Source organism: Agelaius phoeniceus, chromosome 8 (assembly GCF_051311805.1).
Source record: "Agelaius phoeniceus isolate bAgePho1 chromosome 8, bAgePho1.hap1, whole genome shotgun sequence".
NCBI lineage: Eukaryota > Metazoa > Chordata > Aves > Passeriformes > Icteridae > Agelaius > Agelaius phoeniceus.
The window spans coordinates 14,656,908-14,684,447 of NC_135272.1; the positions used below are offsets into that span (position 1 = coordinate 14,656,908).

At 46.8% G+C, this 27,540-nt stretch overlaps 1 protein-coding gene across 1 annotated transcript in view; it reads right to left on the reverse strand.

Moving 5' to 3' along the window:
• Positions 1 to 2,028: 2,028 nt before the first annotated feature.
• The window catches only part of LAMC1 (laminin subunit gamma 1), a 67,837-nt gene continuing 42,325 nt past the window's right edge, over positions 2,029 to 27,540 (reverse strand). The window contains exons 2-28 of the mRNA XM_054638482.2: positions 26,001 to 26,305; positions 23,888 to 24,018; positions 22,330 to 22,496; positions 21,225 to 21,413; positions 19,201 to 19,318; positions 18,999 to 19,097; positions 18,757 to 18,893; positions 17,780 to 17,902; positions 17,503 to 17,692; positions 17,196 to 17,308; positions 15,680 to 15,901; positions 15,403 to 15,591; positions 13,832 to 14,077; positions 13,394 to 13,547; positions 12,816 to 12,958; positions 11,935 to 12,113; positions 11,624 to 11,780; positions 9,130 to 9,335; positions 8,628 to 8,707; positions 8,165 to 8,302; positions 7,833 to 7,977; positions 7,344 to 7,493; positions 6,845 to 6,959; positions 6,311 to 6,510; positions 5,948 to 6,106; positions 5,351 to 5,450; positions 2,029 to 4,981 (exon numbers count right to left, since the gene is read on the reverse strand). Coding sequence (XP_054494457.2) covers positions 4,725 to 4,981; positions 5,351 to 5,450; positions 5,948 to 6,106; positions 6,311 to 6,510; positions 6,845 to 6,959; positions 7,344 to 7,493; positions 7,833 to 7,977; positions 8,165 to 8,302; positions 8,628 to 8,707; positions 9,130 to 9,335; positions 11,624 to 11,780; positions 11,935 to 12,113; positions 12,816 to 12,958; positions 13,394 to 13,547; positions 13,832 to 14,077; positions 15,403 to 15,591; positions 15,680 to 15,901; positions 17,196 to 17,308; positions 17,503 to 17,692; positions 17,780 to 17,902; positions 18,757 to 18,893; positions 18,999 to 19,097; positions 19,201 to 19,318; positions 21,225 to 21,413; positions 22,330 to 22,496; positions 23,888 to 24,018; positions 26,001 to 26,305 — 4,412 coding nt within the window. The 3' untranslated portion in view covers positions 2,029 to 4,724. The remainder of the gene's footprint in view (positions 4,982 to 5,350; positions 5,451 to 5,947; positions 6,107 to 6,310; positions 6,511 to 6,844; positions 6,960 to 7,343; positions 7,494 to 7,832; positions 7,978 to 8,164; positions 8,303 to 8,627; positions 8,708 to 9,129; positions 9,336 to 11,623; positions 11,781 to 11,934; positions 12,114 to 12,815; positions 12,959 to 13,393; positions 13,548 to 13,831; positions 14,078 to 15,402; positions 15,592 to 15,679; positions 15,902 to 17,195; positions 17,309 to 17,502; positions 17,693 to 17,779; positions 17,903 to 18,756; positions 18,894 to 18,998; positions 19,098 to 19,200; positions 19,319 to 21,224; positions 21,414 to 22,329; positions 22,497 to 23,887; positions 24,019 to 26,000; positions 26,306 to 27,540) is intronic.

Sequence of the window (27,540 nt, forward strand, 5' to 3'; positions counted from 1 at the left end):
GGGGTGCCCTGGGACAAGTCCTGCTGCCAGCCAGAGGCAGCTGGAGCAGGGATCATTGAGGCAGCACTGCAGGGGACGGGCAGAGGCAGGCAGGGATCCCCGGCAGGGAGCAGGCGGGGCAGGGCAGCGGCACGGCAGGGAATGTCAAGTCTGGCCTTGCCTTGCTGTGCCCTGCCCGGCCCAGAGAGGGCTGGGACAAACAGGGATGGAGGGAGGAGGCATTGCCATCCAACTGCAATGAGGGAATTACCATTCCCCTCTCTGTCCCCATGGCCACCCTCTGTGGGATGACTTCTACATGGCATTCCTGATGTTTCTGGGATGGGGGCACTGGAGGGATCAAGCCAGCAGCCAGCTACAGAAGATAACTAACCAGAACATGGTCCAGCATGGCACAGCTGTAGATGGGGAGCACAGGACACTGCCAGCTTGGTGTGACAGCTGTATGACCTCCTCCACTTCCTCAGATGCACACAAACACACCAGAGACATCTCCCTCCAGGCAGTTGTTCCCAGCACTTTATAACCTGTAACAATATCTTGTCCTCCCAAAAATGAGAGGGAAACCAGCTCAGGTCTGTCCAAGCCCTCCCCACTGCCACCTTCTCACCAGGCCCCCTGCCAGCCTCCTGCTTCTCCAGAGAGCACGTGAGAGAAGATGGAGCTTGAACCTGGGCAGTGAGAAGAAACACAGGGAACTGAAGGAGAATAAAGGCTACCAGAGCATGGCTTGGTCACTGCTCAGCAAGGTGCCTCCTCACCCACCTTGGTCAGGCACTGGCTACACTGAGCAGAGAGTATCCAAGGAGGGCATCTCTACTTGGGCTTCAAAATATTGGAAGAACAGTTTGGGAACCTGTAAGCCATTATCACAGTCCCGTGGAGCTGGGTCTGCTCCTCCTTGTAACAGGTTTCTGAGTAGCTACTCAGGTTACCCTTGTCATCCTCCACTGTCCTCCAGCAGTACCTCTGAAAACCTCATGAATGCAAGGCTCATGCTCAAGATCACCTCTGAGGCACATTTGCATAATGTCCACCAAAAAAAGTCTTAAAAAAAAAAAATCTTTATCTTCTGGAGATAAAAATCCTGAAGATAAAATAAAGAACACAGACTTGCTACCTAATCTAAGCATTTTCACCTCAAAATGGTAAGAGGCTCCATGTCAACCTACAGCCCATGCAAGGTCAGGACTGTCCCACCACCCAGTTGTCTGCTCTCCCTGACTGCTCCCCACAATCCAGCTGAAACCTCAGCCAGATTTTACCAGCTGGGATTTGCTTCACAAAAACATTGGCAAAAAAAGACATATTTTAGAAAACAAATTCATTAGTGACAACTGAAGAATGAAAGGTTGAAAGTACACAAACTGAAAAAAAAAAGAATTTACCAGCTGAGATGGGATTAGCTCTGATGCAAGTTAATGAGACCTGTGTGCTTTCCTCTGCTGAGAAAAACAACAGAAATGCAGCTGGAGCTGTAAGACAAGTGTGAATGCAGAAAACAGCCTATCTCTTATCACTGCAATCTCTCCTTAAAAATTTGCTTCATTCAGGCCAGGCTCTGGAAGACAGGACCCAGGAACAACACAGAGCACCCAGATTTGTGACAGTTCCCAGTAATTTCAGCTTCTTTATTCAGTTGTTTTTTTTTTTTTTCCCCAGGAGCCTTATCCTTTTCTACCTGTTTAGTAAAAGGATTTTTCCCTTACAGCATAAATAAACTCCCCCCAGTTGCTCTGGGCTTTCCAGGAAGACAGTGCCACTCCAACAGCATCAGCACCAACAACACAGTTTGGAAAACCAGCAGCTTAAAATCCATCAGAGCCATGCAGTGGAGCAGTGGATACAAGGAAAAACCATCATCCTTGGCATCTGTATCCCAGCACATGCATTCCAAGTTTCCTTTCCCTTGCTCCCACACCAAACCAGGGTGTCTAAGGAGCACGAGTTGAATCTTGCAACTGAGACACATCACTATCAATATCCTACCACAAAAAATAAAGTAATACTCAACAGAATTCCCAGGTATAAGGGGTTACAAATATTCAGACTTTATTATAAATAAGAAATACTGTTTTATACATAAAAACTGCAAGTGTTGCATTTTGTTCACCGCCCCAGACAGCAAGACCACAGATTAAGGCAAAAAAAGCTGGAGTGAAGGCACATACTGAGGGGGCCACAGTCAGGAATAAGGTGATGAAGGGATGTCACATGTCATCCATGACACCCAGCACTCCACCAGCAGCTGTCACATCATCACATTATGTAAAGAAATAACTGGACTTATACAATGAATAATGGCTGTAATGCAGTACTGATTAACAGATTGCTTATAAAGATTTTTTTTTATTTAAAAATAAAATTCTGTTAAAAACAGCTTAAGAAAAAAAAAAAAAAAAAAAAACAACACAAGAGAGCAGGAAACCTTAGGCCTGAGGTCAGCCAGGGCATGCACACATCTGCTCTTCTCACAGCCTTGGCAGAGGTGATGTGGTCACAGCTATCTTCCCAGAGTGATCCAATGTCCCTGTGTGTGCAGGCACAGGGAGCTCTCCTCCAGAGGTGTTTGCAGGCAGGAGGGAAATCCCACAATCATTAAAGGAAGGGATACAAGAGCCATGCAGAGTTTGCTGGGAACAGCAGCACTGTCTGCACCAAGCCTCCTGCCTTGCACAGTGGTTTCAAGATGTCCCCAAATGCAGCTCTCTGACCACCTCAGAGCTGGTCTGGTCTCCCAACAGAGCTACAGCTCCTCCCAGCTCAGCTGCAAAGCCACGGCCCCTGCTCCACTGCTGGCACAGGGGACACAGAACCGGGTGCTGCAGGCACCGTGGGGAGCAGGGCTGGCTTTGGAGACTGGGCTGGAAAGCAGCCACCCAACAGGCAAAGTGGTTATGGATGGGTGCTGGGGATACAACAGAGGGAAGCAAGCAGGAGCCAGCCAGGAGAAATCCCAAGCTTTAAGGGAATGATACAGAGAGAAGCAATACATGGTGCACCTGCCCCAGTGGCTACAGGGGAAAGCACATAGAGGAGGCCAGGCTGTGCCACTCTGGAAATCTGGCTGAGGATATTTACACACACATACACACACACGAGAGACTTCCTCACACTATAATCATGATAAAAAATGGAAAAAAAAATCACATTCACACAAAAAACATAAATTTGAAATAATTAATAGCACCAGTGTGTGTCAGATAATAATTTCTTCCCCGCTACGCAAACGTACAAAGTTGCATAGTGTTTAAGGATAGATATATACTGGATCTCAGGGAAAGGGGGAGGGATGCCAGGCTGGAGGCAAGGAGGAAGCTGCAGAGGAAGCTCTTGTCTGGGAGCAAGGGGCTCCCTGCTGCTCCCAGCCAGCAGCAGCGAGCACTGCCTGGGCAGGGAGCCTGCAGGGAAGGCCTGGGAGTGGAGTAAAAGGCAGAGCTGCCACCTGAGCCTGGCCTGAGGTCCCTGTGCTGTGGCAGCTTTGTGGTGACTGGGAGATTTGGAGGCAAAAAGAAAGGAGGGCACCAGGAAATTCCAGCTCTTCCTCCCAGCTTTAAAACAGGCAAAAGGCAAGAGCAATGGCAGAAGAGATAAAAATCCCACTGTCCTCCTTCAGGTAAAAGATGGGGAGAAAAAAAGACCTTTCCATTTCCATTCATGTGCCCCCTTCCTTCCCCACCCTAAGACATTCAGCATGGAGGCCAGTGCAGTTGTCAGAACTCTCTGGAAGGCAGCTCTCCTCTTCAGCAAGACTTGTCCTGCTTCAACAAACTCATTTGTCAGTCTGACATTCTGAGCCCAGAAAACCAGATCCTCTGGAAATTCAGTAGCAACAGATGGGAATGCAGCTCGTGGCTTCCACACTCTGGCAGTCTGGACTAGCCAGCAGGTAGCAGCTTTCAGACCAGACCCAAAACTTCTCCACAGAACAGAAGTGGGGCTGGCAAGATCCACCACTCCACCAGTATCCCATCTTCCCAAAGAGCCCTAATCAGAGGCTGCCTTTCTCTCATAGCAATGCATCCTCACAGAAAGCATTTCAGAAAGAGGCTTCAGCTATTTTGCCAAAGGCTACCAACACTGTTGGATTGGCCACATAATGATGAAAAAAATAAGTTCACAGGGTTAGAAGTTGGGAAGAAGGATCTGAATTGAGTGCAGCTATACTGGCCATTACAGTAATACTTTGGTAGCCATCCCCTTCCTTCATAGGGACAAAGAGCTCTAGGACTGAGGATTTTACAAAGGGAGAAGACAGGAGAGAAAGTTGTGTTAGTTTTGCCTTGCTGTATACAGCTCACATGGTTATTTCTGAACCACAGTATAAAGAGTCCAGAGCATCTCTCATCCTTGCACTAATCAAAGGGAAACTGTGTCTGAGGAAGGGGCAAAGGTGGAGTGCTCAGGAAAACAATCTATATAAAAAAACCCCTTTGATGCCCAAAGACGGATATTTAATTTGCTTCTCAAAAAAAAACCAACCCCGAACAAAGAAACAAACAAACAAAAAAAAACCCACAAAAAACCCCCAAACAAAACAAAACAAAACAAAAACCAAAAAAAAAAAAGAAAAAAACCCCAAAACTTTCAACTTATCCTGATTTGAAAGGAAACAGTGGCTGCGAGCAGCAGAGTTGGGGATTTGGAGAAGGCAATGTGTGTTAAGGCACTCCATGGCTGAGCCACCACTCACCAGGGCGATTCCCCCCACCCCCAGCACACCCTTAGGGCTTCTCAATGGACGGGGTGTTGAAACAGCCAGATGGCAAGGTCTTCCTGATGTCCTCCAGGTTGCTAATGTCCTTCAGGATCTCTTCAATGTCCCTGTTGTAGGCCTGTATCGCATCATCTTGCTTCTTGGCTTCTCTCTCAAGGAAAGACACTTTCTGGTCCAGGTCACTGTCTTTCATCTGGTCTTTGGCACTGTTCAAGGTACCTTCAATTTCATTCAGTTTGTTCAAGTCCACTGTCTCCAGCTGCCCTGAAAAGCCAGAAGCAAACAGTGAAGTGCATGAAAACCTCTATGGCACCCTGAGTGCTCACACAGCTGAGCCCACAGCAGATCTCCATCAGAGCATCTCCAGCCTCTGAAACAGGACCAACCACATGGGTGACATCTCCACTGTCTCAAGAAGTCTTTGGTTTGCTGAAAAACCAACACAGAGCATTGCCAAACAAGCTCTGAGGTTACTTGGGAAAAAAAAACAACCCAAAGTCCTTGCCAAAACCACACAAACCCAATTTCAAGAGATCAACAGATCCATCTGGTTCCTCAAACAAAACTGGCTGGAAACCCAGCACACATCAGGAAAACACTCAAAAGCATGGAGAACATTGAAGACAGTCCTACCTAGCTGATCCAACAGGTCATTAATGACAGTAAGCAGGCTGTTGACAGAGTTCTTAGCTTTTCTTGCATTGTCTTCTGCCTCCTGGGCAGCCTGTGAGGCCTGTAGGATATGAAAAAAAAATGAAAGCACAAAAAAGGTGTAGGGATTACAAAACTGATGCCTCTCCTTTGCAGATAGTCACCACATCACTGCCTTCTCACCCCAGGATAACAATCCTGCACAAAGATCTTTATCACAGAGCTGGGGAGAAGACTGAGAATCTTCAAGTAATCAATTTTCTGAATATTTCAGGATGGGGATCCCTGAACACTGAGCAGGATTTTGCAGTAAAGGGCAGGATGGAATCAATAGGGCTATACAGTCAGGTTTTAGCTATAATAAAAGGAAAAGTAGCTTTCAAATTCCAGCAGGGAGCTTATGCTAATGCACCAGAACTTGCCTCCTTTTCAGTCCCACTTAAAACTTGGAAGAGTCAGAATACTGGCTGGACCCAGCGTTGTCCTTGCAAGAGGAGAGCAGGAGGAAAGGCTCCATTGCCAGGACAGCAGGGAGAAGGCAGCTCCTAGGCACTGCTGTCACCTGCCAGCAGTACTCACCTCATTTGCCATCTTCATATCCTGCTCAGCATCAGCCTGCTTCCTCTTCAGCTCCTTCTCTGCATCCTGCAGCTGCTTCATCATGTCATCCACCTCCCTGGCCAGTCCTGTCACATCAGCAAAGGTCTTGTCGGCTTCGGCTCTGGTAGCAGCAGCACTCTGCAGCCAACAGGTGGGACAGGATGGAAAAAGGTGGTGAAGGGGCAGAACTTCCTTCAATCCTTCTCATCAAAATGCACTGACTTCCTGTCTTGCCATGTTTGCATGTGCAGTGGGCAATACAGCAGGGGGCACAGGGGGCTCACCAGGAGTTCCTGCAATGCCACAGCAGGATCTCAGAGGGGTGAGCTGCAGCACACCCACCTTCTGAACGGAGCTGGCAATCTTCTCAGCATCATCTGCTCTGGCCTTGGCCTCACGGGCATCAGCAGCAGCGTTGCCCAGTGCCAGCTCTGCCTGCTGAGTCTTGTTGTTGGCCTCTGCAATGGTCTGGCTGATGGCAGGGATCTTCTTCAGCGCCTCCTCGGCCGCCGTCTTGTTATCGTTCACTCGCTTGTCAAAGTCTAAGGGGGCAAAGCAGATCCTTATCACTCCAGTGCTCCAGGAGAGCCTTGGGATGCTCCTCTGACCAAGCTACCCAAGGCTTTGCTGCCCTGACATTGGAGGGATGGTCAGCTCTCCCTATTGCACATCTTCTGATGCTAAATAAGGAAGTTAAAAGGTAATTTCCAGTCCCTGAAAAGGCTCATACTTTTTCTTTAAAGAAAAACGAGCCAAAAGAACACACCCAACATTCAGATAAGGGCAATAGCAGGGCCTCTTTAACCAGAATATCCTACTGCCAAGTGACTTGTCACACTGGAATTGAAGGATTCACTCCAAGTGCTTCCTCTTTACCTTTCAGGTTCCTGAGAATGGTATTGGCCTCCTGTAGTGTGCCACTGCTCTTCCGAGCAGCTTCTTCAGCCAGGGCTTTGGCTGCATCTGCTCGAGCCAAGAGCTGGTCTGCAGTCTGAGGAGACAGGACATGTACCAATGCATTCCCACTTTCTGAAGGACAATCATGTAAGTGTATCAAAAAGCACTGTTAAGCCCCAAACAACAACACCATCCAGAAGAGCAGTGCTTCCTCTGAGACCGGATGAGTGTATGTACTTTGAGAATACTGCTCAAAATACAAAGTTGACACCACATCTGGCAAATATCTCCTATTTTCACACACAGCCTCAAAGCCATCGCTTTTAACCTCTTTCTGCATCTCCTTTTTGGGGCCATTCTTCAGCATTCTTATAATCAATAACACTAAAATGAAATCATTTGCATCTGGCCAGTTACTTGTCTTCCTTGTATTTTTTTTTTTCCCAGGGAACAAAAGCCTGCACAAAGTTGAACTGACCTGCTGCTCTGTCTTCCCTTTCTCCAAGAGGTTCTTTACTTCTAACTCCTTTCCTTTCATATCTTCTCTCAAGTCCTCGTAATCCTTTAGCTTCCTGGCAATTAGTTGATCCAGTTCCTCTGCTTCCTTCTTGATCTTATTTGCTTTATTCTGCAGGTGGAAATCACACACAGAGATTCCTGAATGTTAAAGAATTCCTGAACAGGTGGTAAATTTTTCCACTTCTACATTCAAGCCAAGACGTCTGGCAAACATTTGAGATTTCTGTCTTTCAGAAACTGGGGGAGGTGGGGTTTATGTAGGTGGTTTCTGAATTTACATCTCCTGCATAAATGTTGCAATTGCATAAAAGTTGGATTATGCCTAGATGGACAAGAAGCGTTGTCCACAGAGTGTTTTTATGCAGAGAACATCAGCAGAGCACATGTAAGGTATGCCAGCAACCTAGCAATCCTCAGAAACAGTGCACATGATGGTGCCCACATGTACCTCTAACCCCGTGGAATCCACAGTAGGCAGGCTGGTGAGGTTGGCATATATCTGCAGGGCTCTGTTTCCAGCTTCCTCTGCCTCTGCAAGCACCTTGGTGGCCTGTTTCTCTAGGTCTCGAGACATATTCCTTGCTTGATTGTACCTAAAAAATCCCAAGGATCCAGTTATGAAACAGTATATTCTGTAGAACTGAACTTAATAAGAGAGTGGAGAGGCTAAGAAATCAAAAATCACCTCCCACAAAATCCAAAGCAGATAGAGGGGTTGTCTTAGTTTTAAGCACTGCTCTAAAGTCAGGAAATAAAAGCAATTTTCTGTTTCTGACTCACTTCTGGTTGAGCTCATCAATATCAATTGCAGTTTGGTTTTCTCCAGCCAGGGTTTTCAGCAGCAGCTGATATGCTTCCGTGGAAGTATCATTTGCAGCCTTGGCTGTGCGAACAATCTCATCAGCTTCCTTTTTGTGCCTGATGACAAAAGAAAAACAATGCCATTAGATTTGTCAGCCAATAGTTTTTATCCTCAGTTCTTGATTATATTCTCTCTTCATTCCTTCCCCCAGATTTACACATGGGAGATGCTGAAATAGTAATGGAAGATGGTTGCCATGTGTGTCACCCACATGAGCAATGTTTGCCCTCAGGGCTACACAGCCACCATCCCACAGCACCAGTCCCTTAAGCAGCAAAGGGTGTGTGTTTCCCAGCCAGGAAATGAAATTCTGCTTCCCCCTTGCAGAGAAGAGCAGGGCCCTGACAAAGGCCATGATGAGTGTGTCTTGGCACAGCCTACCTTTCTGCCAGCTTACGGGCCTCTTCTGCCAAGTGAGTCATGTTGTTGGGGTCCCCGCTTTGCTCTGGAGGTGTAATGGACTGGAAGAGAAAAAGAAAGAAAAAAAAAACTTCAAGATCTTTTCTAATCTTTTATTTGTATTTGCTTTAAATATTTATTGTCATGATCTAAATGCTTAGATATGTGTCTAACCTACTTCTCACTTCTCTGCATGTTTTTCTTAAGTCCATGCAGTTTCCACCACTGGTTACCCCTTGAAAAACAACAGTGCTAATATTTATTTAAGATTTTTATGTTGGTTTGGGCTAAGATACTATCTGTAACTGACAGTGGTGAACTTCACTGATTTCCCATAATCGACAGTGGTGAACTTCACTGATTTCCCATGATCTTGATGCAAATTTGCTGTATGAGGGAGAGAGCAAGTGGAGAAACACACCAGAGGCACAAAAGGAAAGGCCCTCAGCCTCCCCAGCTGTGTGGGATCCCAGCACACACTCACCACGTTGTCAGCTGCCATCTTGGCCCTCTCCAGCATATCAGAAGCCATGCTGATCAGGTCCTCAGTGTCCTCCACCCGCACCCGCGCCTGCTCCGCCAGGTTCTCCGTGTCCTGCACTGTGCCCTGGATGTTCCTCAGCCTGTTCAGCTGACTCACTAAGGTGCTGTTGATGTCTTTGAGACGATCCATGAGACCCTGGTCTACGTCTGAAACACAGGACAAAAAAGAGAGGAAGCAAAATTAATTAGAGCAGGAAGAGAAGCTGGAGCAGCAGCTTACCACAGCAGGCACCGTGTTGGAAGGTTAATCCCCTACTGGAAGGGAACCAGGCAAAGCCATTTCACAAGTCACTTAGCTTGAGATCAAAGTCATAATCAGAATGTGCACCAACAGGAGAAATGAAAAGCCATGAACTGCTAATAAGACAATCCTGCTGGGTATTGGAACTGACTCTGATGGGAGATTTTGTGTTCAGAATCATGTTTTACCTCTCATGTTTACCTCATGTTTTACCTCTCTCATTGACTTAAAATGACAACAGAGCTGCTCCTCAATAGGTATGCAATGTCTGTTTGGTGAATTTTCTTTAGCTTATCTCCTAGAAATTGAGAAGAGACAGACGAATAGTGCAGATGTACATTTTTCCACACTCAGGGCAACAATGGCTACTCTGAAGAAAGACCTAAGGAGCTCCACATGGAGCAGCCAGGAGCTGTGTGGAATAGCAAACCCACTCCAAACTCTCCTCAAACCAAAGGGCTGGCAAAAGCTGTGAGCCTTGGTTCTCACATATGTAGGATTTATAAGGCACCCACACTTCACCAAATTTTTGGACCATCAGGTAACTCCACACAACAGCATCTAAATAACAGAGGCATCACAGCACAGGTATGTATTTGCCTCACAACCATGGCAAAAACTTTTGAAAAGCTGAGAGTGTTACCAAGAATTAAAGTGCAAGCAGAAGCCCACAGAACTCCAAAATTAAGACTGGTCAAATACTTTGACTTGCAGCATATCTTAAGTATTGAACATGAACATTTGACACATTTCAAAAACATACTATCACAGAAAAACAGAAATAACTTCTTCAGCTGTGCACAGATTTTTGCCAGGGTAGTTTTTGTTGCATTTACCTTTCCCTCTTAGTAAGAGAAGAACCTGGAGCTGGGGAAGAATTTGGAGCACAAGTCTCATGAGAAGCAGCTGAAGGAGCTGGGAGGGGTTGAGCCTGGAGAAAAGGAGGCTCAGGGGGGACCTTCTGTCTATCCACAACTCCCTGACAGGAGGGTGCACCCAGGGTGTCAGGCTCTGCTCCCAAGGAACAGGGACAGGATGAGAGGAAACAGCTCCAAGCTGTGCCTGGGGAGGTTTTGGTTGGATAGTGGGAAAAATTTCTTCACTTAAAGGGTTGTCCAGGGAAATGCTGAATCACCATCCCTGGAGGGATCTAAAAGCTGGGTGGATGTGGCACTTGGGAACATGGGTTAATGGTAGCCTTGGCAGTGCTGGGGGGCAGGGAACAGTTGGACTTGATCTTAAGAGTCTTTCCAAATTAATGATTCTATGATTCTAAGACAGAGATCAAAATTCCACCACAAAACCAAATCCATTCCCTCATCTTTCTGTAATCCCCATCCTGCTACCCCCTTATGTGGGACTATTATCTAGGCAGTAAAAATCTACCTCGGCTAAAGCTGACAAAAGCTTAAGCAACCATTCTCACTGGCAGGAATCTTCCCAAGCAAATGCCAGCATTAGATGTGTGTTCGCTTTTTCCCAGCTTCACACAAAGGGGACAAATTTTCCCAAAATGGTCTGAAATCACTGAACCAGCTCCCAGGGGAACATTTTTACTGCAAAGTCAATAGTCTCCTTCAGGCTTCTCTTTTCCAAAACACACATCATCTTATACATTAAAGAGACCCTAAGGACAAACCACTGTCACAATCATGACAAACATCCTGTGGTAGTGGTGACAACACAAGAACAAATTTGAAATGGAGTTTAACAGGAAAAACAGCATTCTTCAGAATATTCTACACTTGATGGTGGGATAATTAAGTTTGCCTTAGGATTTTGAAGCCTTCATTCTGATCACCAATGATCAGAACAACAAGAACTACTAGAGCCCAAGATGTTTGAGCAAATTTAAAGCATAGTAAGTATACTGGAAAGTTTTCTGCTTGTGTAACAAATAAAACCCTCCTTTGCATCAAGGTAAGAGGGTAACACATAAAACACTTCCATCCATGCAGAGCTAGAGGCAGATCTTTACTTCCATGTACAACAAAGACCACTGGTAGAACAGCATGGATAAAAGCACAGCCACTGTTGTTATGATAACAACATTCATGACTCAGTGCTGCCTGAAATTGCTGTCAATCCTGGAGCACAGAACTGGCATGAAATAAAACATGCTGTCTCCAAAGGGAACAGGAACATGAGGCAAAGAACTCATTTAGTTGGTCCAGGTCTGACCAGGTCAACTCACCTTTGCTCTTTTGTGCCTCATGGAGCAGCTCCGTAACTTCTCTTTCTGCCTGCTTCAACCGCTCTTCGAAGGCTTCATCAGTTACAGTTTCTTCTCTGCTACCCAGATTTGCTATAAGATTCTCCAGCTCCTGCAGCCTTTGACGTTGCTCTGCCACCTACATGAGAGGGAGAGAGCACAGCTCTGACACAGCAAAGCACCTTGAGCCGCTCTGCTTTCAGCAACCACCAACAGCCATGGGCCGGCACGCTGCACAGCTGGATACGTGCCACCATCTCCAGTGGTACCAACAGCAGTGTGTGTGGCCTTACCTTGTCTTTCACTAGTCTGTAACAGGCTGGACACTCCTGGCAGCCTGGCCAGGAGCGATTGTAGAAGTAGTTCTCCTCGCACTGGTTGCAGCGGCTCCCCACAAAGCCTTCCTTGCACTCACAGTGCCCGCTCTCCCGGCACTGCAGGGACCGCGAGCCCTCGGGATCACAGTCGCAGGCTGCAGGGGAGGTAAACCTCAGTCAGACTGCAGGACAGGCACAAATACCCTGCAACTCACAGGATGGGAGGTTATGCTTAATACCCTAAAACATCTGCAAGAGCTACGGGGCACAAACTCACAGCTGGACCTCCCTCCTGATCGCAGTGCTTCTACTCACAAGCAGGATCCAACACTCACTGTGTGTGTTCAGTGTTGCCATTACCTCTCCCACAAAGCATTATTCTACCATACTGCATTGTAACCAACTGCAGTTAGCTTTGCTACTCTCTACAGGCAGGGATATCAATGAGGAAAGTTTGGATCAATCTGCTTTGCAATCATGTTTAAAAGATCAGCTGCTCCTCCAGACAGAATCTGGGTACTGAGGCAACCTGCAGAGTAACTGTGCAGGGACACATTAGGAAACGGGGCAGTTGGAGGCCAAGGTGCAGAGAACATATTTACACCAAGGAGAAGTAGATATCTACTAATTTGGATATCTAGTAAGTCAGACAAGAAAAAGGTAAGAAAAGAAGAAGGGGATAAGCTGTAGTACAGAAATCAAATTACGTCACACACAGTGTGGACATAAAAGTGCCAACTTCTGCTGTGATGAGGAGCAAGGTGACAAAATATCTTCCCAGAGGCAGAAGAAAAGCAAAGGCAGGGCTGGTGTGCAACATCCTTCCCACCTGCCTCCCTGTGGCCCCTCAGACTTACGTTTGCAGCCTTCAGAGCCAAAGCCGAAGTGGTTGGGCTCACATCTGTCACAGTGCTGGCCGGTGACGCCGGGCTGGCACTCGCACTGCCCCGTCCGGATGTCACACTGCCCGCTGGTGGAGCCCAGCGCGTGGCAGTTGCACCTGGGGGAGGCAGGCACACGTCAGATGTGACACAGAAGGGACATGTGGGGTCTCTCTGAAGAGCACAGCTCTTTTTGCATTTGCCATTTGCCAAAAACCACTTTTCTTGCTGTGAAGATGCAGCAGGCGAGGCACTGAGCTTTTGAACCATGCAAGGTCACTTGCTGCCTGCACTAAAAAAAGAACCCAAGAGCCCCTGCTACAATCACGAAGTCATGTGGCAGTTTTCTATTTAAAACCCTGATTTAGAGCTCTTTATAAAGCTATTTATAAGTCAGGCTTTTTGTACAGCCTTAGTAGCTGCTCCTTGACCACTGCTCTTCCCCACCCACAGTGGCACAGGCACACCTGTTACTTGTGACAAACATCACATTCCTGCACAATGTCAGCACCTCCAAATCCAGGGTCTCTGCCCCAAGCCAAGCCAAACCTCACCTCTCACAGCCACGTCCACTCTGGAGGTTGAAGAATCCAGGCTCACAGGCACTGCAGTCCCTCCCAGTGACATGAGACAAGCACTCACACTGCCCAGTCACTTGATTGCAGATTGTCTGCTGATTCACTGTGCCGTAGGGATTGCAGTGACAAGCTGCAAAAATAAAAAGGTATGGAGAAACATGCACAAACTTAGAAATCCCTTGTGGTACTGGTACTTACTCTAACGGCCCTGGATCCAAACCACATGGCCACCCAGCCCCTGCATCACACAATGCTTTTGCTTTGATAGCACTAAGTGCCCACAAAGCTTTTAGCAAGCTCAAACCACCAAATCAGGGTAAAGCCACACATTGCTGCTGACGGGCACAAGTGACAGCCTGACAGCAGCTCCTGGGGACAGAACCATTTTTAAATGCAACAAGAAGCAAGTCTGACCTCTGCACTTGTCTGAGGGGTCAGAGGCCAGGGGGTTCCCAAAGAAGCCGTCCTTGCAGCGGTCGCAGTAGAAGCCAGCAGTGTTGTAGATGCACTTGAGGCACTCGCCGGTCTGGCGGTCGCAGTTGCCCACGGCGTTGGGGTCGATGTTGTTGTTGCACTGGCACAGGCGGCACGGCCTCACGGCACCGTTCCTGCCCAGGGGGTCTCCAAAATAGGCATCATCACACAGCTCACACCTCTTACCTGGGACACAACACAGACACAGGTGCTGCAGCAGAAAGCCCCTTGCTGCCATCTCACATGGATCCCCTTTCACTCCCTTCTGAAAAGTAAACTCTTCAGCTTCTTCCCTTTCATCCTTCTGCTGGGGCCAGACACAAATCCCTCCTCATCTCTACATTCAAGCTGATTTTTCACTGGAACTTTGCATTATGAATTACTTCCATTCTTCTTTCCCCTCCTATCCCTTTAAGCCAGACCTATTTGCTGCAATTTGTTGTTAATTTAAGAATCCCAAGAGGTAGAGTTCCATGAGGCATCACTGCTCCAGGAAGCTCCTCTGCCAATGAGACCTGCCAAACCTCCACAGGCAGCCACTGAAGCATCCAATTCAGCAGCTTCCTACACTCACTGCAGATCTGACCTCCCCAGCCAGAGGGGAGCTCCATTTCTTAGGCAGTTCTTGCACAAACCCCCTTTTTCCTCACATCCCAAGAAGGTGGTGTGAGACAGGAGAAACTCCTCTGCAATCACATAGCTACAAGAAAGATCAGCTGCTACAGACACCTGAGCTGAAGGGCACTGCTTTGGTTCACAGTTCAGTGGCACCCACAGGAAGCCCCATGAGCTGCTTATGTGCTTGGTCAGAGGCTGTCTTAAGCACTCAAGAATGTACAGGTATTCTGTACTTTGGACTCTGCCATGCCAAGCATGAAATCAGCAGAGAAGCATGAAGGCTGCCAGTCATCCTATGGCTTCCTTGCTGTTTGCAGGCAGAACAAAAGTTTCTGCTTAACAACTCAGTTACATGCTTGGACTTCAGAGCTTATTGCTAAAAAAAAAAGATCGGTATCTGTTCACACATTTCTCCTTAAAATTGCTGAGTACTAGTTTGATCTTCTATTTCTTTGGGCAGCACTTTGTGAGTCACTGTAGCCTTCCTGCTCTTCCTAGGAAGCACCCTGTAGTGCCTCACTTGCTGGCAAACTGCACCTTCTAATTTTATTTCAGTCTGACCTGCCTTCCTGGCTCTTTTAAATCTGTTTTCTGCCCAACACCATGCCATCATCAGAGCTCTACTGGAAGGCAGCATGGCTCTCATATATAGCACAGAAATGGTCAGACTTTGCAGATCAAGCCTTTTGTTCCCAAGAAACAGGCATGAAAAACATGTGAAGTCCCAAGCCTCACACAGGACAAAAAACAGGGCTGAAGAAGGGAGAAGGATTTGAACCAGAAGACTCAGCAGCTTTCAGAGCTACTCACTGTGGATCAGAGAACAAGAACTAGCAGGAGACATTTCCACAAGCATGTGGATGTAGAAAAAGATGTTTTGTGTAGGAACACACCTGTAGTGCCAGCCTGGCAGCTGGTGCACACCACCTCCTTGGTGCGGGGCACGATGGCACAGCTCGAGGTGCCTGGGCACGGGCAGGGCTGGCAGTCCGAGGCTGTGCCGGCCGTGGCATCGCCGTAATACCCATCACTGCACTTCTCACAGTGAGTCCCTGCCGTGTTATCCCTGCAATTGCACATGCCTGCAACAGAGAGGGGCGTGAGTTTTGCTTCATTGTCCAATCCAGCGAAGGAGCAGCAGGCTCTGGCTGCTCCCTGTTTGTCTCTTACCCGTCTCGGGATCGCAGGTCTCGCTGTGCCCGTTGCACGTGCAGGGCACGCAGGGGCTGTAGGGCCCCAGGCCTGGGCTCTCTCGGCGGTACCCGGAGGTGCAGCGCTCACAGAACTGCCCCTCATATCCCACTGGACACGAGCAGCTCTCCACCCAGGCCACAGGCACACCCGGTCCAGGGCGAGCACTTGTGATGGTGACATCATCCAGGTGACCGGCACCTAGAAAGCACCAAGGGACAAAGCCTCTGTAACCACAAAGGCTATCATCACTGCTTCCCCAAACACAGCAGAACAGTACGAGGGGCACACAGGGGGTGCTTGCAGTTGGTGAGATGAATCAAGGTGCAAAACCCTCCAGGAGGATTTAGAGAGATGAGCAAAGATGCACTAGAGCTCACCAAGGGAGCATGCAGGGTAGGAAAGCTGAGAATGACAATATAGAGGAGAATCTGAGAACAGCAAGTACAGTCAATTAAAATTAAGTTATATTTTACACGTGTATGATTTCCATTTCCAAATCAAATACCAAAACCAATTCCTGGCTTTCAAGCCAGAACAGACCATGTCTCTAACAATTGTAATACACCATCTGCAAACCACGCCTCGGGACAAACTCGACAACTATTCCCCTCAAGCCATTCCTTCCTCTGGCATCTCAGCACTTCCCTCCTCTACTCCCAGCCCCTTCTCCCTGGAGCAAAACAGAGCTCAGATACAACATAGCTGACTTTTAACTTATACCAGTGTCTGTACAACTGCAGCAGCTCCAGTGCACTGAACAGAGCCTCAGCTCCTACATATTAGCAGTGGCTACAGCACTCAGGGATGGTTTGCTCCACACCTTTCTACCCCTCCATTTCACAGCCCCACATTCTTCATTATGGGCCACCCTTCTGAAACACTTGCAGTTTTCCCACCTTTCCCAAATGCAAATTCATCCTTTGCATCTTTCTGCAGAAATACTTCATCACACAGCAATACCTAAGGACCTACTTTTACTTCTAATTCATGCCCATTTTTATAAATCTTCGTTATGAGAAACTTTCACTCAGGTTTTGCACAGGCAGCACTTTAGACCTTGTCCTTCCCATCTGTCATGTCAAAGCAAGACCCAGAAAGAGGGGGGATGTAACCATTTATAGTGTAGCCAAACTTAAAGCCAAGTGCTGTAAACTTCCTACATCCTCCTTCAGTACTCTGTACTATGTATTTTTACCAACTGGAGGATAGGAGCTATTAAACAAAGAAAAATTCCTATGTCTAGAGCAAGGAATCAGCAGTTGCTAAGTGTTCAGCTTTCAGACATTCAAAGACACCACTTTTCTTTTCCATATCCTCTTCAGGAGGCCTGGGAGAAGATGCTACACAGGAAAGCCAGGTGGAAAGCCACTGGCACAAGCTTTACCAAATAAGCTGCCACAGCTGTTTATGGCTGGGCCCTACAATGAAGCAACTCAAGCACTAAACAAATGAGTTTTCCCTCTCTTCTGTGATGTTCTGTTCAGTGACTTACTTCTCTCACTGTATGTCCCACGGATCTTGATGGAAGTCAAGTTGTGGAGAAGCTTTTGGAATTCAAATGCTGTAAGAGCAGGCCTCCACGGGTAATCTGCAGCTTCATGGAGCCTGGGGAGAAGAGCCAAGCATGATCAGCACAGCTTGCAGCTGCTAACAGCTGCAGCCTCTCAAAAGCTCCCTTTGCAACAGCACTGTGCTATTGCAACATCACCCACATAACTTCAAACCTAATGATCTCTGTTTCCTCAAGAGCTCAGAGGCCAAAGGCAGCCCAGGCCAGGTGACAGCTGCTCCCACTCTACCTGAAGGTGTAGGTCTGCACATTCTCACTGGGGTAGGAGTTGCCCTGGGCAATGAGAGGCACAGACACTCTCAGCCCAGCCCCTTCCAGCACCAGGTCCTCTGCAGAGAGGCGCGTGTCCCGCCTGTCCACACGGAAGGAGAAGGTCAAGTTTTGCCCATAACTCAAAACCTGGTTGCCCAAGAACTTGCCTGAAAGGGAAAGAAATCCTTACAGTTAGGGGACAGAACACAAAGTGCACAAGCAGCACAGAAAGCCATGCTTTTGGAATGACCTACGTGGTGCAACGAAGTACATGGGGAAGTAGGTGTCAGAGATAACAGAGATATCCTGGGTCTCAGCACTCCACTGCAGCAAGACCTCTGAGCCATCTCGCTGCTCAGCGCGCCACTCATCCTCTCCTGAAGAATCAGATGGGCAAGAATTAACACCCTTGGAAGACAGAGATTTGCACACACTTCTTGTGACCCTTCTTGCATCACACTGTTCGTGTCTTAGCTAATCTAATGTGCGTGGGCACTGACAGGCTGCAGAAAGCAGCTGTGCAGAATTCAGATAGTAACCATCCTTCCAATTTAAGCCCCTGATTCAAGTGCTAACTTGAAACCTCTGAACTTTGAACCCTCTGATGACTTCTTGTCCAAAACCTTCTTTCCTAAAGAGCGTAAGCAGAGATAGAAAAACCTGCAGGCCACTATAATTTGTTGAGAGCTACAGCCTTTGTATGAACTGTTCTCCAGTGGAATTTTAATTAAAAAGATGTTCTTTTCAGACTACATGAAAACATGCATACGCATGAAACTGACTGCATGAAAGAAACAGATTTTTCCTGGGCTTACAAACTCATTGGAAACACAACTGTGTTTTATTCAGAGCCATGTAAACCCCAAATCTAAAGTGATTTTGATCATCTCCATCAGAAAGTCCTGACTTGGTTCTAGAACTGAGGAAACTCTGCTTTGTCAGCACACCTCTCAGGCTAGAAAAGGTTTCTATTTGCAATTCCCACTTGCACCTGCAAGGTGTACAATAACTGTGTGCCTGAGGCCAGAGCTGTGAATTCATGCCTCCCCATGTGAACAAACAAGCTGCAGACACAGAAGCTCCAGGCAGCTTCAGCACTTCCAAAAGAGGGATCCTAGACCTGCCTGCCCAAAGTTTGTGGTCTTGCACAGAGGAGGAGTTGGGGTTTTTTAATAGCTTCTGACTTGAGTCTACAGCCCAACCTGAGATACAAAGGAAAGCTCAATTTTACCAAACTCGAAGTTGGAGGTGATGCTATAGATACTGTAGCCCACAGCACTGGTGCAGACTGAAGAGTGTCCAAAACAGAAGCAAGGGGTACAGCCTCTTGGATTGGAAGACTCCAGATGGAAAAATCCAGGTTTGCATCTGAAGATGTGAAGGAAAGAGAATTAATTTCCCTGATGCTTAACCCCAGGTCCTCGCTCAAATGTTTTTCATTCTTGAAACAAAGCCATGGGAAGAAAAACTCACCTCTCACAGTGGAATCCTTCCACATTGTCCTTGCACGCACACCGCCCTGTCTCAACATTGCACTCCCCTGTGCTGCCAGCAGCATTGCAAGAACAGGGCCTGGGAGAGTCAGGAGAGAGGTTAGTTCATTCAGTAAGAGCCACATAGAGAAAGCTTTTAAAAAAGCCTAGTTTTCCTTTAAGAGAGCTGCAATCCTCCTTACCTGCACCCAGCTTCGGAGAGGGAGTGGAACCCTGGCTGGCACCGGTCGCACTTGTCCCCCATCACACCGGGCTTGCAGCTGCACTGGCCGTAGCTGTCACACTGTGTGCTGAGGGAGCCTGTGGGGACAGCAGGGACAGCCACCTCAGCACACACACACAGCTACTCAGACTTTACAAACCAGCCAAGAAATAAGGAAGAAAGCAGGAAGCACAGCCTCAAGCTGATGAGTGACACCTTACCTAAAGACTGCCTCTAGCTCACAGGGATTTTCCATCTGGCAGCTCTAGACAGATGAACTGTTATCTAGTCTTCCCAAGCTATGTTCAGCCTTTTGTTCCTACCAACCAACCTTTTTATATACAAAATATAATTTAAACTTCAAAATGCCTTCTCCTGTTTCATGCTCAGTGCTACATTTGCATGCCTCCAATTCCACATCTGTTTTACTCTGTAATATGTAATTTCCAAGATTTTATTCCCTGAATCCCTTGTGTTCCCCATAATCAGCATCTCCCCTCACCCTGACCTCTCCCTTTCACACTCCAATTTCCTTCCTTGATTCCTAAGTTTCATTTAAAGACTAAACTGCCTCTTTGGAACAAGGCTGCATGTGCCACTATGAATCCTAGTAAACTCGTGAGCAAAACCCTCATTTTTGGAAGGATGCCTTCCTCAGTACTGCTCCATTCAAGTGGTCTTGCACAAAAAGCAGCAGCAGGTTTCTTTAATCCATAGTGGACAAAATGCTTTCTCCCAAGCATCCACGTAGCTGCCAGCCTCAGAGCTGTCAGCACTGTAAGAGTTAACTAGCAGGAGAAAAATATTTTAATATACAGAAATAGTTGCTTGCTTCCACTTCAATCCACACCAGAAGATTACAGCAAATTGAAGAGTTATAAAATGATTAGGCTGGACAGGACAGAACAACTCACAAAACCTTTACCATATACAGCCAAAGTTCAAATCCACTTTGCAGTCCCACTTAGGATTATTTAGGAAAAAGGAGTACTTGACAAAAACTACCAATCCAAACATATCCAGGAGATTGAAATACACCCTGGGTGTCAGTGAGTCATGGCATACAAGCTAATGGCTAAGTTATAAAGGCCTTTGAAAGCTGTCCTTAAAGACCTGAGAAGTCACCTCCCTGCATCTTTTCAACCATCTCAGCTCACACCAACCCACACCCCTCTTAAAATAAGGTCTAACACAAGGACCCAGGAAAGCTGTCAGAAGAAGAAAAGGCTTTTATTGGTCAAAAATTTCACAAGTGAATGACTCCTTGACAAAATTAGGAGATGTACCCTGGCAGACCTCTCCCTGGCTGCTTTTAGGGCATGCTGCAAGCAATGACTTATGTCAGCTTCTCTTTTGAAACCTCACATCATATCTTATGCTACCCTTTTCCCTCCTTCCACCTTACTTGTTGTGGGCTGGTGTAGTTATGGGATCACTCCTTACAGGTTAAGTGGTTCCCTACACAACAAAAGATTTATTCTCCTGCCACAGTTACCCCCATCCCCATTTATTTTAAAGGAGTTTAACTACATATTTTGATTTAATCTGTTTTATCTCACCCCACCCCCTTTTGTGTTTAATGTTTCACTGGTTTGTATTTATAGTGCTTGGATACTCGGTAGGAGAAACTGATGCAGCAGCTAAAGTTCACTACAATTTCTTAGCATGAACAACTTCCAGAAATACCCACTCATATCATCTTGGTTATTAAGAATTTAAATGAGTTCTTTAGTACTGGGAGCACCCAGGGTAACACATACACAGTAGGGAAAAAAAAAATCTATTTCAGAATACATTGAAAGGAGTAAGTGCTGCAGAGGTGACCCATCTGCCCTTGCCACCCTAACTCCATTTAGATCCAAGGATAACTTAAACCAAAATACAACCCAATAAACATTTCCTACATGGAAAAAACGACAAGCAATCCCAACAGCCCCACGATGAGCTGCATGAGGGGAAGCAGAGGTGGTTTTGTGCTGGCAGTCTGCCAGCAGCAGTGCTCACCGACGGGGTTGCAGCTGCAGGGCAGGCAGCCCTGCTCGCTGGCCAGGCGGTAGAAGCCGTCGCGGCAGCGCTCGCAGCGGGGCCCGTCGGTGTTGCCGGCGCAGTTGGTGCAGTGCCCGCCGTGGCCCGTGGCCCGGTACAGCTCGGGGTCGAAGTAGCACTCCTGGGAGCGCCCGCTGCAGTCACACGCTGCAAAGACACGGCACTGGCAGTGAGCAGCCTGTCCCCACAGCACAGATCCCACCCCGCACAGCTCAGCTGCAGGTGAGCTGGGGAAGGAGTTTAACAACTCTGAGACCTGAAACTAACTCGGCACCACGCTCATCAATGCCCAAAAGAAAACCAGCGTTTGCCACCCCACTTCTTCCAACATCAGGCTGCCACTTGCAGCCAAAATGTTGTCTTCCCACACAGCAGCACCGATCTCTGTCATCCAAACAAGCATGAAAAGGTAACATGAGGCTACTCCACGCTGTAATGAGAGCTTCTCCCCCGTATTGCAAATCCCTAGACAGCAGGACATCCCAATTTCACCAGCCCATTGAGGGAAGCCACAGACAGCTGGGACCTATCTAGACACACAGAGGTCAGACAGGAAGAAAACTTTTCTGTCTGAAAAAGCTTCCCCATAAAGTAAACTACCAGGAGCTGTAGTCTGGAACAAAACACCAAGCAAATTGGTGTTCTGTGACGGAGACCTGCATTTGCGGTCTGGAAATTAGGTTAAATAATCAACAAATAACTGTAAAAGCCAATAACCCAAACACAAAAATCAGCTGATGCTAAATGAGGAGCTTTTGAAAGGCCAATTATACTCCAGCATAGTAAACAGATTTTTTTTTCCCATGGGTCTCATAAAGTACAAGCCTGTACATTTCTTTAGGAAAGATGGGGTGGTTCCCATCCTTCTCCAGAAAGAAGATGCCCATTCCTAGGGATCTACCAGAAAGCTCCCACAGGACAGGAGTGGAATGACCAAGAGTCCCATGGACTGTGCCTAATGCTGGCTGTGACTGAAGTTAGAAGCAGGCAGGGCCAGGTTGTGGCAGCCAGCAGAGGCAGGGACCTGCCCCAGCCAGGCTGTCCCGGGTGCAGCCGCACGTACGCAGGCACTCGTTGGCGCTCTCGGCGGTCGCTCTCCTCCACGGGCGGTCATTGAAGAAAGGAAGGCACTTCTCACAGTCCACCCCAAAGGTGTTGTGCTTGCAGTTGCAGACCAGCTTGCCAAGCTCATTCTTTACACACTCACTTGCGTGCCCGTTGCACTTGCACCTGGTTCAGGGGAGGTAAGGAACAGGTATTAGAACTCCAGGGCTCCAGGTCACTCGCAAAGCAACACCAAAAAACAGGGCCCAGATTTTAAAATCTGAGATGAGAGAAATTTGAAGGTAAATGATTACAACAAAATCGAGAACAAAACTGCTGTCATTCTGCCTGGAGAAGAGGGAGCTTCATGGATATCTTATGGAGGCCTTCTAATATCTAAAAGGGGTTTATAAGACAGAGAGAAACTTTTTATCAGGGCTTGTAGTGCTGGGACAAGGGGCAGTAATTTTAAACATCTTTCAAATTTTAATTTAGATTGGACATAAGGAATCAATGAGGGTGGTAGGAAACTGGTACAGGTTGCTCAGAGAAGCTGTGGCTGCCCCATCCCAGAAGTGCCCAAGGCCAGGCTGGACAGGGTTTGGAGCAACCTGGGATAGTGGAATGTGTCCCTGCCCACAATGGGGTTTGGATGATCTCTGAAGGTCCCTTCCAAACCAAACCATTCTATGAAACAAAGAGGTGCAGCCTGCTCTAGGTAGGCATTTAGAAAGGCAAGAAAGTTAACCAACTCCTTTGCAGTCTTCAGACTAACCTAAATAGGAGAAGCAAAGATTTAGCTGGCTTTATGTTAGTAGATTTTCCACTTCTCTCCTGTGACAGCCCAGAACATGGTATGTTCACTGAGCATGAGTTATTGTGGTATCAGTAGGAAATTAAATAGCACAAAGGGGACTAATACAGAAGCCCAGGGGCCTCCAGACTGGTGGTGCAGCCAATACAAATCCCCATGTGGCCAAATCCCAGTCTCAGGATTGCCATATGCAAGCAGGCCAAAACCCTGCAGTGGTCTCATCTCTGTTTAGTAAAACATTTTATCATCAACTACTTATGGTTAAAACATTCTATAATAGACTGGCAAAAGGAAAGGACAACCACAACCATGTTGTAGTGTGTTCCAGACCTCCAAAGGAGTTAACTTCTTCAATATATGTGAAGTAGAGACACTGAGATTTTCTACTTACTGTTATTCAAGAGTACAGATACAGGAGATAATAATTTAAAAACACATTAAAAACACACACAAACCACAGAGCAGAAAAGATTTTCTTCTTTTGTTTTTCATTTCAGTTAACTCTTTTTACCATTTACTCTCTCAAATCACTTTAGATTTCATCTATTCAATCAAAAAAAAATTATCTCTGCCAGCCCTGAAGTTATGGCACAAAAGCTTATATACAATATTTGCAAATTACATAAAATTCATTCTAATGCATGGACAGTCAGTAAAGACCAGAGCCTATAGGTATGATGTGAATACAGTCAATATCTTCAAAGCAATCTAGTAAAACTAACCAAAAACTTTAGTAAACTTTAGAGTTTTATTGTCTACTCACCTACCACCCACAGCAAAATCAGAAATTGCATAGTAGTAAGACTTGAGAACTTTTGGGTCATTGAAAACTTCATCTCCAAATGTGTTCAGACGGTTGAGGGTCACTCTAATATCTGTAGCTGTCACCCATTCCTAGAGCAGACAGAAATCCCATCAGATGAAACACCCTTTCCCTTGAGAGAGTACCAGTCATTAGCAGTTCTGTTAATGAAGTCATTCCTCAGCAGCTGGTTCCTTCCTCATTGTTTTCCCCTCTGCACCTCGGGAGGTCACATACTCCTGCCCCAGAAGTCTTATGCCACATCCTCTTGGTCCAAATGGGTTTTCCAGACCCTTTCTCCTCTCTGGAGACCCTTTCCAATGCCTTTTCACATCCTGAGTGCTTTCAGCTGGGAAGCACTGAGTAACCTCTCCAGCAAAAAGTGCAGGGCAGGCAATTATGCCAGCTTGCTAATTGTATGTATCTGTCTGGCTGTAGCTTTCCTGCAAAGCTATGCAGCACCAATGGGAAAAGCTTTAGGGTACATTTGTCTGCAGGCATATTGCACCAGACTAAAAGACACAGACAGACAAATGAGTGAGGCTGGGGGAGGCTGAGGAAGAAAAATAGACAGATCTGACTCGCAACACAAGAGTTTTTCATAATATTTACACAGTGTCTGTAACACACTGCCCTGCCTTCGTGCAGCAGCAGCCAGCACACACAGCCTGTTGCCAAATTTCATATCACATTCTGCCAGCCACTGCCATTGGCACCTCCTTGGTTTTATTGTACCCTTTACAAAGCTGCTTTCCTTCAAACACCATAAAAAAGAACACAAAGAAACATCCCTGTATGTACAACTGTGCAGCACCTGAGTCACTGCTCAGCCAGTAACACAGTGTTTATTTACTGAATTACAAACACTGATGTAAACACATAGAAATACCAATCACAATATACACATTTACTTCAGTTCTAAAAAGCAACACCAGGGCTTGGAATGTATTTTAGGAAACTGGTGGTCAGATCTCTATTCCTTACATAGAGAAGCTTATCAGAAAATTATACAATCGCTAACTTGAAATCTCCTTATTCACCTTAACGATAAGACATATTTTTCTGCAAGGGTTGGCTACATCAATGAGGTGGCCAAACTGGTTCTTTTCCACTTCAGAAGTTCTTTGTCCTTTCCCATTAATCTTATTTTTTCATTTCACTTTAGTTTGCAGAATCAACTCCACCAGATTCTGCTCTCCTGCCTGGGAATTGGAAAAAAGGCAAGCCCTGAGCCTGCTGGGTGCCTGTCTCAAGACTACTCCTGCTACTCCAAGAGCAAAGGGAAGTGATGGTAATTACAGCTCTGAAAGGAAGACAATGAGCCCTAGTGAGGCAAACTGCACAGCTTTAGCTCCTTATTGCAATAAGAACTGGAGATGTCATCAAGCAGAACACAAAAACTAGCAAGTAAATCAGATAAACTGGTGCTCGAGTATGCTCCTGACCACTGCCCAACCACTCCTGTGATTACAAAAAAAACCATTCAAGAATGTTCAACAACAAAAAAACCCTGCCAAAACCCTCTTGCCAAGCCACCTGTAAGAGAAAAATACCAAGGATAAAATCAAACTTCTCTGCTTCAACACACATGTGAGAAAACATGGTAGGGATTCCTGTAATGCTTTAAGTATTTAGAAGAATCTAATATTTCTTACTTTTTTTCTGCTTGAAATATACATGCAGATGCTTCAAATATTAACTGGACTGAGACTTTACCTTTTATGCATCCTTGTATGTGAAACAACAGCAGAATGTGCACAGCTGCTTTCTAACCTGGCAGAGATGTACATTCATCCTCTGAAGACTTCCATCATCCCTACTGACAAATCACCCGTAATGCCACTGGGTTTGCTTTGAAGTTTATGAGTAAGTTTACTCATAAACTTACTACCAATAAACTCAAGAGTTGAACTCTTTTTTCACAAGGATCTCTGTGGATTGTCCACCCCAACTCAGCTGTGCAAAGCCCTTTCACTACGAGTAAGGGGGCTGCAGTGCAGCCCAGTTGGCACAAAGCCCCCACGCACAGTGACTCAACTCAGCCCACCTGACTGGCCCAGTCCTGCTGACATACCTGCAGCACAGGGCTGTTGTCAAAGTTGTAGGCACTGGGGCGCCCCTCCAGCGTGGAGAAGGCCACGTTGCCCCCGGTGAGAGGGGAGATGTCGCTGAACTCGTCGGTGCAGAGCGCCTGCTGCTCGTCCTCGCCGGTGCGGATGAAGCCGCGGTTGACCTTGCGGTAGGTGCTCTCGCAGGAGCCGCTGTAGTACTGGTAGGGCACCCAGGGGCCGTCCTCCCTCGTGCGCTTGTAGATGGCAAAGCTCTCGGGCCGGCTGGTGTGGAACTTGAGGCGCACGTACGTGATGTCAAAGGCTTTTCCTGGGGGGGACAGGAGACACCTGTGAGAAAGACTCAGAACTGAGAAAGAATGGAAAGAGCTGCACTGCATTTCTCTCTCTGGAGAAACACCTCCCAGCATTATGCAGAAGGATGAGCGTGTCCAGCAACACCAGAAGTATTTCTTCCAGTCCAGTACCGTATCTCCAAGCAAAGACAAGGTGAAGGGACTAAAAGCAGAAGTTGAGGGCAGGCTGAACAGATAAATAAAGAGACAAGCTTCTGTGCAACCAAATGCATTTCAAAAGCTGCAATTCTCTTCCAGATACATCCCTAACAGAACACAGACTACATCAGACCCATGAGGAGTTTGTGTGTATTTAAGACCAGGCCCAAGGTAATAATGGCCTTTGATGATATTTCTCCCAAATATATGCATGGGAGAAACAGTATTAACCAGAGAGGAGTAAGTCACGCTGTAGAGCCTCGTTTGTACCTCAGCTTCCTCCCTAAATAGACAATACCTCAATCTCTTTTTTACAGCTCACAAAGCTTTTCCTCCAGCACTGAACCTACCGACTACAGCCCTCTTCTACTCATTCCCTGGGAAAAACAAAATGAGGTTTCCCACATCATTTGACTAAAATCACCAAAGCATTTTTAAGATCGGAGTGCAATGATTTCCATCTCCTAGAAGGATGAAAGAAAATCCACCTCCTTGTCCCTCTGTTCCCCTCCTAACTGCCTGTGGCAATCAGCACATCATCTTCCCTCATGACTCTTCTCCAGTGACTTGAGCATCTACCCCCATGCACATAAACCAAGTGCCCAGGGGAGTCACATCCCTGAGAGAACCCATTAGGAGAAAAGGACCACAACACTCTTCAGCCACCTCTGTCTGCTATCCACACTGGCCAAGGGGCTGGCCAGGGGTTCCCAGGAGGAGGCACACAGCTGTGTACCAGCTGTTCTTGCTCCACTTCAGCAAGCAGACTGTGTACAATTAGGACATCCTGGAGCATGTAGGGAGCTTGCTAAAACAACGTTGAGTTTGTTTGGAATAAACAAACTTTTAGTCCCTGCCATGCTCTTTTATGCTCCCACCACTTCCAAGAAAAACAGTGCTCCAAGCAGAACTTGCAGCCATCACCAGTTCTTTCGCTGATCATAAAAAAAGCTACTAGAAGAGTTTCAGCTGATTGAGAAACTGGTTTCTTCAACCTGCAAAAGTCACACATATTTAACCTCAACTTGTAAAATGAATGAACCGTACCATG